This window comes from Oncorhynchus masou, unplaced genomic scaffold, assembly GCF_036934945.1.
Source record: "Oncorhynchus masou masou isolate Uvic2021 unplaced genomic scaffold, UVic_Omas_1.1 unplaced_scaffold_520, whole genome shotgun sequence".
Classification (NCBI taxonomy): Eukaryota; Metazoa; Chordata; class Actinopteri; order Salmoniformes; family Salmonidae; genus Oncorhynchus; species Oncorhynchus masou.
The window spans coordinates 374,093-385,502 of record NW_027011606.1 but is presented as its reverse complement, the minus strand read 5'-3'; the positions used below and the strand labels follow the sequence as shown (position 1 = coordinate 385,502).

The window sequence follows — 11,410 nt, the reverse complement described above, 5'->3', positions numbered from 1 at the left end:
AACTACTGTAGAAGGGGAACCGGCTTCAACTGTAACTACTGTAGAAGGGGAACCGGCTTCAACTGTAACTACTGTAGAAGGGGAACCGGCTTCAACTGTAACTACTGTAGAAGGGGAACTGGCTTCAACTGTAACTACTGTAGAAGGGGAACTGGCTAATACTGTAACTACTGTAGAAGGGGAACTGGCTAATACTGTAACTACTGTAGAAGGGGAACTGGCTTCAACTGTAACTACTGTAGAAGGGGAACTGGCTTCAACTGTAACTACTGTAGAAGGGGAACTGGCTTCAACTGTAACTACTGTAGAAGGGGAACTGGCTTCAACTGTAACTACTGTAGAAGGGGAACTGGCTAATACTGTAACTACTGTAGAAGGGGAACTGGCTTCAACTGTGACTACTGTAGAAGGGGAACTGACTTCAACTGTAACTACTGTAGAAGGGGAACTGGCTAATACTGTAACTACTGTAGAAGGGGAACTGGCTTCAACTGTAACTACTGTAGAAGGGGAACTGGCTTCAACTGTAACTACTGTAGAATGGGAACTGGCTTCAACTGTAACTACTGTAGAAGGGGAACTGGCTTCAACTGTGACTACTGTAGAAGGGGAACTGACTTCAACTGTAACTACTGTAGAAGGGGAACTGGCTTCAACTGTAACTACTGTAGAAGGGGAACTGGCTAATACTGTAACTACTGTAGAAGGGGAACTGGCTTCAACTGTAACTACTGTAGAAGGGGAACTGGCTTCAACTGTAACTACTGTAGAAGGGGAACTGGCTTCAACTGTAACTACTGTAGAAGGGGAACTGGCTAATACTTTAACTACTGTAGAAGGGGAACTGGCTTCAACTGTAACTACTGTAGAAGGGGAACTGGCTAATACTGTAACTACTGTAGAAGGGGAACTGACTTCAACTGTAACTACTGTAGAAGGGGAACTGGCTTCAACTGTAACTACTGTAGAAGGGGAACTGGCTTCAACTGTAACTACTGTAGAAGGGGAACTGGCTTCAACTGTAACTACTGTAGAAGGGGAACTGGCTTCAACTGTAACTACTGTAGAAGGGGAACTGGCTTCAACTGTAACTACTGTAGAAGGGGAACTGGCTTCAACTGTAACTACTGTAGAAGGGGGACTGGCTTCAACTGTAACTACTGTAGAAGGGGAACTGGCTTCAACTGTAACTACTGTAGAAGGGGAACCGGCTTCAACTGTAACTACTGTAGAAGGGGAACTGGCTTCAACTGTCACTACTGTAGAAGGGGAACCGGCTTCAACTGTAACTACTGTAGAAGGGGAACTGGCTTCAACTGTAACTACTGTAGAAGGGGAACTGGCTTCAACTGTAACTACTGTAGAAGGGGAACTGGCTTCAACTGTAACTACTGTAGAAGGGGAACTGGCTTCAACTGTAACTACTGTAGAAGGGGAACTGGCTTCAACTGTAACTACTGTAGAAGGGGAACTGGCTTCAACTGTAACTACTGTAGAAGGGGAACTGGCTTCAACTGTAACTACTGTAGAAGGGGAACTGGCTTCAACTGTAACTACTGTAGAAGGGGAACTGGTTTCTCAAAACATCATCGTCACGAACCTTTCTGGTGACGTCAACGTATATTTATCTCTTCAGACTTTTAATCAATGAATGAATGGATCAATATATTGACAGAAACCTCTCCTTTAATAGATTGACAAAAACCTCTCCTTTAATAGATTGACAGGATGTAGAACGGTGATAACAGGTCTCTGAAACCTCTCCTTTAATAGATTAACAGGATGTAGAACGGTGATAACAGGTCTCTGAAACCTCTCCTTTAATAGATTGACAGGATGTAGAACGGTGATAACAGGTCTCTGAAACCTCTCCTTTAATAGATTGACAGAAACCTCTCCTTTAATAGATTGACAGGATGTAGAACGGTGATAACAGGTCTCTGAAACCTCTCCTTTAATAGATTGACAGAAACCTCTCCTTTAATAGATTGACAGGATGTAGAACGGTGATAACAGGTCTCTGAAACCTCTCCTTTAATAGATTGACAGAAACCTCTCCTTTAATAGATTGACAGGATGTAGAACGGTGATAACAGGTCTCTGAAACCTCTCCTTTAATAGATTGACAGAAACCTCTCCTTTAATAGATTAACAGGATGTAGAACGGTGATAACAGGTCTCTGAAACCTCTCCTTTAATAAAACAGAATGAATCCTTCAAAGAGTTGCCCTCCCCCAACACACACACACACACACACACACACACACACACACACACACACACACACACACACACACACACACACACACACACACACACACACTTGTACTGTACATGAAAGCTGTGCCAAAATGTATGACATATGCACTCTACCCCCCCTCCCTGACCCCATGCTATCTCCGAGGATTCCTCTGCTGAGGAACTACCCCCCCATGTTATCTCCTAGGTATCCTCTGCTGAGGAACAACCCCCCCCCCCATGTTATCTCCTAGGTATCCTCTGATGAGGAACAACCCCCCCATGTTATCTCCTAGGTATCCTCTGCTGAGGAACTACCCCCCATGTTATCTCCTAGGTATCCTCTGCTGAGGAACAACCCCCCCATGTTATCTCCTAGGTATCCTCTGATGAGGAACAACCCCCCCCATGTTATCTCCTAGGTATCCTCTGATGAGGAACTACCCCCCATGTTATCTCCTAGGTATCCTCTGCTGAGGAACAACCCCCCCCCCCATGTTATCTCCTAGGTATCCTCTGCTGAGGAACTACCCCCATGTTATCTCCTAGGCATCCTCTGATGAGGAACAGCCCCCCCCCCCCATGTTATCTCCTAGGTATCCTCTGATGAGGAACAACCCCCCCCCATGTTATCTCCTCGGTATCCTCTGATGAGGAACAACCCCCCCCCCCCATGTTATCTCCTCGGTATCCTCTGATGAGGAACAACCCCCCCCCCATGTTATCTCCTAGGCATCCTCTGATGAGGAACAACCCCCATGTTATCTCCTAGGTATCCTCTGATGAGGAACAACCCCCCCCCCATGTTATCTCCTAGGCATCCTCTGATGAGGAACTACCCCCCATGTTATCTCCTAGGTATCCTCTGCTGGGGAACAACCCCCATGTTATCTCCTAGGTATCCTCTGATGAGGAACAACCCCCCCCATGTTATCTCCTAGGTATCCTCTGATGAGGAACAACCCCCCCCCCCCCCATGTTATCTCCTAGGTATCCTCTGATGAGGAACTACCCTCCCATGTTATCTCCTAGGTATCCTCTGATGAGGAACAACCCCCCATGTTATCTCCTAGGTATCCTCTGATGAGGAACAACCCCCCCCCCCCATGTTATCTCCTAGGTATCCTCTGATGAGGAACAACCCCCCATGTTATCTCCTAGGTATCCTCTGATGAGGAACTACCCTCCCATGTTATCTCCTAGGTATCCTCTGCTGAGGAACTACCCCCATGTTATCTCCTAGGTAACCTCTGATGAGGAACAACCCCCCCCCATGTTATCTCCTAGGTATCCTCTGATGAGGAACAACCCCCCCCCCATGTTATCTCCTAGGTATCCTCTGTTTGATGAGGAAAAGGTTTTCATCCGTGGGGAACAACTTCTCCTCCTTAGCAGCCTTCCTGTCTCTCCCGTTCTCTCTCTTCTTCTTCTTCTTCTTCTTCGCCGCCCCAAACAGACGGTCGGGGGTGTGGGAGGCGGGGCCCTTGGGATGGAAGGTAGGAGGGGTTCCGGCCGAGGGGGGTGGGCCCTTGGGCCCCTTCTTCTTCCTCTTGGTGGAGGGGCCTTGTCCTCTGGAGAAGTCAAGAGACTCGTCTGCGGCGGCGGCCATTTTGTTTTTGGCCGTTTTCCGTTGTTTCTTCTTCTGCCTTTCCTGACTCCCCGGCTGGTTCCTGTCAGCCATGTTGGATTTGGGCGTGGCTGAAGCTGTGGGTTAGGGAGAGGTGGAGAGGTGGGGAGGAGGGAAGGAGAGGTGGGAAGGAGAGTTGGGAAGGAGAGGTGGGGAGGAGAGGAAGGAGAGGTGGGGAGAAGAGGTCTGGTTACAGCAGCCGATAGCAAATCAAACAGACCCTAGAGCAGACTAACAGACCCTAGAGCAGACTAACAGACCCTAGAGCAGACTAATAGACCCTAGAGCAGACTAACAGACACTAGAGCAGACTAACAGATCCCAGAGCAGACCCTAGAGCAGACTAACAGACCCTAGAGCAGACTAACAGACCCTAGAGCAGACCCTAGAGCAGACTAACAGACCCTAGAGCAGACTAACAGACCCTAGAGCAGACTAACAGACCCTAGAGCAGACCCTAGAGCAGACTAACAGACCCTAGAGCAGACTAACAGACCCTAGAGCAGACTAATAGATCCCAGAGCAGACTAACAGACCCTAGAGCAGACTAACAGACCCTAGAGCAGACTAACAGATCCTAGAGCAGACTAATAGATCCCAGAGCAGACTAACAGACCCTAGAGCAGACTAACAGACCCTAGAGCAGACTAATAGATCCCAGAGCAGACTAACAGACCCTAGAGCAGACTAACAGACCCTAGAGCAGACTAACAGACCCTAGAGCAGACTAACAGACCCTAGAGCAGACTAATAGATCCCAGAGCAGACTAATAGATCCCAGAGCAGACTAACAGACCCTAGAGCAGACTAACAGACCCTAGAGCAGACTAACAGACCCTAGAGCAGACTAATAGATCCCAGAGCAGACTAACAGACCCTAGAGCAGACTACCAGATCCCAGAGCAGACTAACAGATCCCAGAGCAGACTACCAGATCCCAGAGCAGACTAATAGATCCCAGAGCAGACTAACAGACCCCAGAGCAGACTAATAGATCCCAGAGCAGACCCTAGAGCAGACTAATAGATCCCAGAGCAGACTAATAGATCCCAGAGCAGACTAACAGACCCTAGAGCAGACAAACAGACCCTAGAGCAGACTAATAGATCCCAGAGCAGACCCTAGAGCAGACTAACAGACCCTAGAGCAGACTAACAGACCCTAGAGCAGACTTACAGACCCTAGAGCAGACTAACAGATCCCAGAGCAGACTAATAGACCCTAGAGCAGACTAACAGACCCTAGAGCAGACTAACAGACCCTAGAGCAGACCCTAGAGCAGACTAATAGACCCTAGAGCAGACTAACAGACCCTAGAGCAGACTAACAGATCCCAGAGCAGACTAACAGACCCTAGAGCAGACTAATAGACCCTAGAGCAGACTAACAGATCCTAGAGCAGACTAACAGACCCTAGAGCAGACTAACAGACCCCAGAGCAGACTAATAGACCCTAGAGCAGACTAACAGACCCTAGAGCAGACTAACAGATCCCAGAGCAGACTAACAGACCCTAGAGCAAACTAACAGATCCTAGAGCAGACTAACAGACCCTAGAGCAGACTAACAGACCCTAGAGCAGACTAACAGACCCTAGAGCAGACTAACAGACCCTAGAGCAGACTAACAGACCCTAGAGCAGACTAACAGACCCTAGAGCAGACTAACAGACCCTAGAGCAGACTAACAGATCCTAGAGCAGACCCTAGAGCAGACTAATAGATCCCAGAGCAGACTAACAGACCCTAGAGCAGACAAACAGACCCCAGAGCAGACTAACAAACCCTAGAGCAGACTAACAGACCCTAGAGCAGACCCTAGAGCAGACTAACAGACCCTAGAGCAGACTAACAGATCCCAGAGCAGACTAACAGACCCTAGAGCAGACTAACAGACCCTAGAGCAGACTAATAGACCCTAGAGCAGACTAACAGATCCCAGAGCAGACTAACAGACCCTAGAGCAGACTAACAGACCCTAGAGCAGACTAATAGACCCTAGAGCAGACTAACAGATCCCAGAGCAGACTAACAGACCCTAGAGCAGACTAACAGACCCTAGAGCAGACTAACAGATCCCAGAGCAGACTAACAGACCCTAGAGCAGACTAACAGACCCTAGAGCAGACTAACAGACCCTAGAGCAGACTAATAGATCCCAGAGCAGACTAACAGACCCTAGAGCAGACTAACAGACCCTAGAGCAGACTAACAGACCCTAGAGCAGACTAATAGATCCCAGAGCAGACCCTAGAGCAGACTAACAGACCCTAGAGCAGACTAACAGACCCTAGAGCAGACTAACAGACCCTAGAGCAGACTAACAGATCCCAGAGCAGACTAACAGACCCCAGAGCAGACTAACAGACCCTAGAGCAGACAAACAGATCCTAGAGCAGACTAATAGATCCCAGAGCAGACTAACAGACCCTAGAGCAGACAAACAGATCCTAGAGCAGACTAATAGATCCCAGAGCAGACTAACAGACCCTAGAGCAGACTAATAGATCCCAGAGCAGACTAACAGACCCCAGAGCAGACTAACAGACCCTAGAGCAGACAAACAGATCCTAGAGCAGACTAACAGACCCCAGAGCAGACTAACAGACCCTAGAGCAGACAAACAGATCCTAGAGCAGACTAATAGATCCCAGAGCAGACTAACAGACCCTAGAGCAGACTAATAGATCCCAGAGCAGACTAATAGATCCCAGAGCAGACTAATAGATCCCAGAGCAGACCCTAGAGCAGACTAACAGATCCCAGAGCAGACTAATAGATCCCAGAGCAGACTAACAGATCCTAGAGCAGACTAATAGATCCCAGAGCAGACTAATAGATCCCAGAGCAGACTAATAGATCCCAGAGCAGACTAACAGACCCTAGAGCAGACTAATAGATCCCAGAGCAGACTAATAGATCCTAGAGCAGACTAACAGATACTAGAGCAGACTAACAGACCCCAGAGCAGACTAATAGATCCCAGAGCAGACTAATAGATCCCAGAGCAGACTAATAGATACCAGAGCAGACTAATAGATCCCAGAGCAGACTAATAGATCCCAGAGCAGACTAATAGATCCCAGAGCAGACTAATAGATCCCAGAGCAGACTAACAGACCCCAGAGCAGACTAACAGACCCTAGAGCAGACTAACAGACCCTAGAGCAGACAAACAGACCCTAGAGCAGACTAATAGATCCCAGAGCAGACTAACAGACCCTAGAGCAGACTAACAGATCCCAGAGCAGACTAATAGATCCTAGAGCAGACTAACAGACCTTAAAGCAGCCTAATAGATCCCAGAGCAGACTAATAGATCCTAGAGCAGACTAATAGATCCCAGAGCAGACTAACAGACCCTAGAGCAGACTAATAGATCCCAGAGCAGACTAATAGATCCTAGAGCAGACTAACAGACCTTAAAGCAGCCTAATAGATCCCAGAGCAGACTAATAGATCCTAGAGCAGACTAATAGATCCCAGAGCAGACTATTAGATCCTAGAGCAGACTAACAGACCTTAAAGCAGCCTAATAGATCCCAGAGCAGACTAATAGATCCTAGAGCAGACTAATAGATCCCAGAGCAGACTAACAGACCCTAGAGCAGACTAATAGATCCCAGAGCAGACTAACAGACCCTAGAGCAGACTAATAGATCCCAGAGCAGACTAACAGACCCTAGAGCAGACTAATAGATCCCAGAGCAGACTAATAGATCCCAGAGCAGACTAACAGACCTTAAAGCAGCCTAATAGATCCTAGAGCAGACTAATAGATCCCAGAGCAGACCAATAGATCTTAGAGCAGACTAAAATCCCATTACGGTCTACATTAATACAACGAGAAGATAGTACCAGGAGTGAAGCGCTTCCCCTCTCTGCTCTCCTTTAGTTTGTGTTTAGGAGTCCAGGGTTTCTCTCGGCCAGCGCTGAACCTGGTGTGGCTAGGAGTAGCACTATGGTAGGGTTTAGGGGGGTAGTTCTGGTACGGCCTGTAGCTCGGGTTACAGTCGGTTCTCTGGCGTTTGCCCGGGGGATCGTCTCTGGCGTCACCGTCCGGTGAGACCTGACACGGAAACAGGCCTGCATCCTTCAACTCTACAGAGAGAGAGAGGGAGAGATGGAGAGAGAGGGGGGGAGGGATGGAGGGATGGAGAGAGATGGAGGGATGGAGAGAGAGAGGGATGGAGAGATGGAGAGAGAGAGGGAGGGATGGAGAGAGAGATGGAGGGATGGAGAGAGAGGGGGGAGGGATGGAGAGGGATGGAGGGATGGAGAGAGGGATGGAGAGAGATGGAGGGATGGAGAGGGATGGAGAGAGAGAGAGGGATGGAGAGAGAGAGAGATGGAGAGAGAGAGAGAGAGAGACGGAGGGATGAGAGAGAGAGAGAGAGAGGGATGGAGAGGGATGGAGAGAGAGGGATGGAGGGATGGAGAGAGAGAGAGATGAAGGGATGGAGAGGGATGGAGAGAGAGAGAGAGGGATGAGAGAGAGAGAGAGGGGAGGGAGAGAGAGAGAGATGGAGAGAGAGAGAGAGAGAGAGAGACGGAGGGATGAGAGAGAGAGAGAGAGAGAGAGGGATGGAGAGGGATGGAGAGAGGGATGGAGAGGGATGGAGAGAGGGATGGAGGGATGGAGAGAGAGGGATGGAGAGAGAGAGAGATGGAGGGATGGAGAGAGAGGGATGGAGAGAGATGGAGGGATGGAGAGGGATGGAGAGAGAGAGAGAGAGGGATGGAGAGAGAGAGAGAGAGATGGAGGGATGGAGAGAGAGAGAGAGGGATGGAGAGAGAGATGGAGGGATGGAGAGAGAGATGGAGGGATGGAGAGGGATGGAGAGAGAGAAAGGGATGGAGAGAGAGAGAGAGATGGAGAGAGAGAGAGAGAGACGGAGGGATGAGAGAGAGAGAGAGAGAGGGATGGAGAGGGATGGAGAGAGGGATGGAGAGAGAGGGATGGAGGGATGGAGAGAGAGAGAGATGGAGGGATGGAGAGGGATGGAGAGAGAGAGAGAGGGATGGAGAGAGAGAGAGAGATGAGAGAGAGAGAGAGGGATGGAGAGAGAGAGAGAGAGATGGAGAGAGAGAGAGAGAGACGGAGGGATGAGAGAGAGAGCGAGAGAGAGAGAGAGAGAGGGATGGAGAGGGATGGAGAGAGGGATGGAGGGATGGAGAGAGAGGGATGGAGAGAGAGAGAGATGGAGGGATGGAGAGAGATGGAGGGATGGAGAGGGATGGAGAGAGAGAGAGAGGGATGGAGAGAGAGAGAGAGAGATGGAGGGATGGAGAGAGAGAGAGAGGGATGGAGAGAGAGATGGAGGGATGGAGAGAGAGATGGAGGGATGGAGAGAGAGATGGAGGGGGATGGAGAGGGATGGAGGGATGGAGAGAGGGATGGAGAGAGATGGAGGGATGGAGAGGGATGGAGAGAGAGAGAGGATGGAGAGAGAGAGAGATGGAGAGAGAGAGAGAGAGAGATGGAGGGATGAGAGAGAGAGAGAGAGAGAGAGGGATGGAGAGAGGGATGGAGGGATGGAGAGAGAGGGATGGAGGGATGGAGAGAGAGAGAGAGAGATGGAGGGATGGAGAGAGAGGGATGGAGAGAGATGGAGGGATGGAGAGGGATGGAGAGAGAGAGAGGGATGGAGAGAGAGAGAGATGGAGAGAGAGAGAGAGAGATGGAGAGAGAGAGAGAGGGAGACGGATGGATGAGAGAGAGAGAGAAAGAGGGATGGAGAGAGGGATGGAGGGATGGAGAGAGAGGGATGGAGAGAGATGGAGGAATGGAGAGGGATGGAGAGAGAGAGAGAGGGATGGAGAGAGAGAGAGAGGGATGGAGAGAGAGAGAGAGGGATGGAGAGAGAGAGATAGATGGAGAGAGAGAGAGAGAGACGGAGGGATGAGAGAGAGAGGGATGGAGAGAGGGATGGAGGGATGGAGAGAGAGAGAGAGGGGGGAGGGATGGAGAGAGAGAGAGATGGATGGAGGGGGGGAGGGATGGAGAGAGAGAGAGAGATAGAGATGGAGAGAGAGAGAGAGAGGGGGGAGGGATGGAGAGAGAGAGGGGAGGGATGGAGAGAGGGAGAGGGATGGATGGAGCGAGAGAGAGAGAGAGAGAGAGACATATTGGTTGATGAAGGAACAGGAACTATATAAACTATATGTGTGTGTGTGTGTATCTCTGTCTGTGTGTGTATGTTTATTGAGGTGTGTGTGTGTGTATCTCTGTCTGTGTGTGTGTGTGTGTGTGTACCTTGAACTCTGAGCTGAGCTCGGTAATCTCGGTTGTGGATCGAGAGGCGAGAGTCATATTGGTTGATGAAGGGAGAGTTGGGGGGGAAACACCCAAACATCCTCCTCACTGAGCAGTCCTACACACACACACAGTGACACACACACACACACACACACACACACACACACACACACACACACACAGTGACACACACAGTGACACACACACACACACACACACAGTGACACACACACACACACAGTGACACACACACACACACAGTGACACACACACACACACAGTGACACACACACAGTGACACACACACACAGTGACACACACACACACAGTGACACACACACACACAGTGACACACACACACACAGTGACACACACACACACAGTGACACACACACACACACACACACACACACACACACACACACACACACAGTTAATATCCAGGCCAGTTCAGACAGTATTGTAGATTAATCACTTCCCCTAAATGGCCCCCTATTCCCTACAAAGTGCACTACTTTTGACCAGAGGCCCTATGGGTAGTGCACTGTCTAGGGGACAGGGGACTGAGCAGACAGATACTCACAAATCCAAAATGTCCCCTGAGAGAACAGTTATAACAGCAGGGGTTGGTCCTGGCGTTGTCCTCTCCTTCTATCACCAGTACAGGACCTGACTTAGTCTGGGAGGGGAGAGATACAGGACCTGACTTAGTCTGGGGGGGAGAGAGATACAGGACGTGACTTAGTCTGGGAGGGAGAGGAGAGATACAGGACCTGACTTAGTCTGGGAGGGAGAGGAGAGATACAGGACCTGACTTAGTCTGGGAGGGAGAGGAGAGATACAGGACCTGACTTAGTCTGGGAGGGAGAGGAGAGATACAGGACCTGACTTAGTCTGGGAGGAGAGGAGAGATACAGGACCTGACTTAGTCTGGGAGGGAGAGATACAGGACCTGACTTAGTCTGGGAGGGAGGGAGAGATACAGGACCTGAGTCTGGGAGGGGAGAGGAGAGATACAGGACCTGACTTTAGTCTGGGAGGGAGAGAGGAGAGATACAGGACCTGACTTAGTCTGGGAGGGAGAGGAGAGATACAGGACCTGACTTAGTCTGGGAGGGAGAGGAGAGATACAGGACCTGACTTAGTCTGGGGAGGGAGAGATACAGGACCTGACTTAGTCTGGGAGGAGAGGAGAGATACAGGACCTGACTTAGTCTGGGAGGGAGAGGAGATACAGGACCTGACTTAGTCTGGGAGGGAGAGGAGAGATACAGGACCTGACTTAGT

General features: G+C 49.9%; 1 protein-coding gene across 1 annotated transcript; it reads right to left on the bottom strand.

The window, feature by feature from the left end:
• Positions 1–3,508: 3,508 nt before the first annotated feature.
• On the bottom strand, positions 3,509–10,851 carry LOC135535835 (uncharacterized). The gene is made up of 4 exons (XM_064962259.1): positions 10,707–10,851; positions 10,121–10,238; positions 7,723–7,965; positions 3,509–3,942 (listed from the first exon to the last, which is right to left on the bottom strand). The coding sequence occupies exons 2-4, from the start codon at positions 10,218–10,220 to the stop codon at positions 3,560–3,562; spliced, it is 726 nt and encodes a 241-aa protein (XP_064818331.1). The 5' UTR covers positions 10,221–10,238; positions 10,707–10,851; the 3' UTR covers positions 3,509–3,559.
• Positions 10,852–11,410: the final 559 nt, after the last annotated feature.

What these genes read in the sequence shown, in the direction of transcription:
- LOC135535835 (XM_064962259.1), bottom strand. Translation starts at nt 10,220, where the DNA reads ATGTTTGGGTGTTTCCCCCCCAACTCTCCCTTCATCAACCAATATGAC. An exon ending in AGCTCAGCTCAGAGTTCAAG is followed by an intron (nt 7,966 to 10,120) that starts GTACACACACAC and finishes CTCTCTCTGTAG; the next exon opens with AGTTGAAGGATGCAGGCCTG. An exon ending in GGGGAAGCGCTTCACTCCTG is followed by an intron (nt 3,943 to 7,722) that starts GTACTATCTTCT and finishes CCTAACCCACAG; the next exon opens with CTTCAGCCACGCCCAAATCC.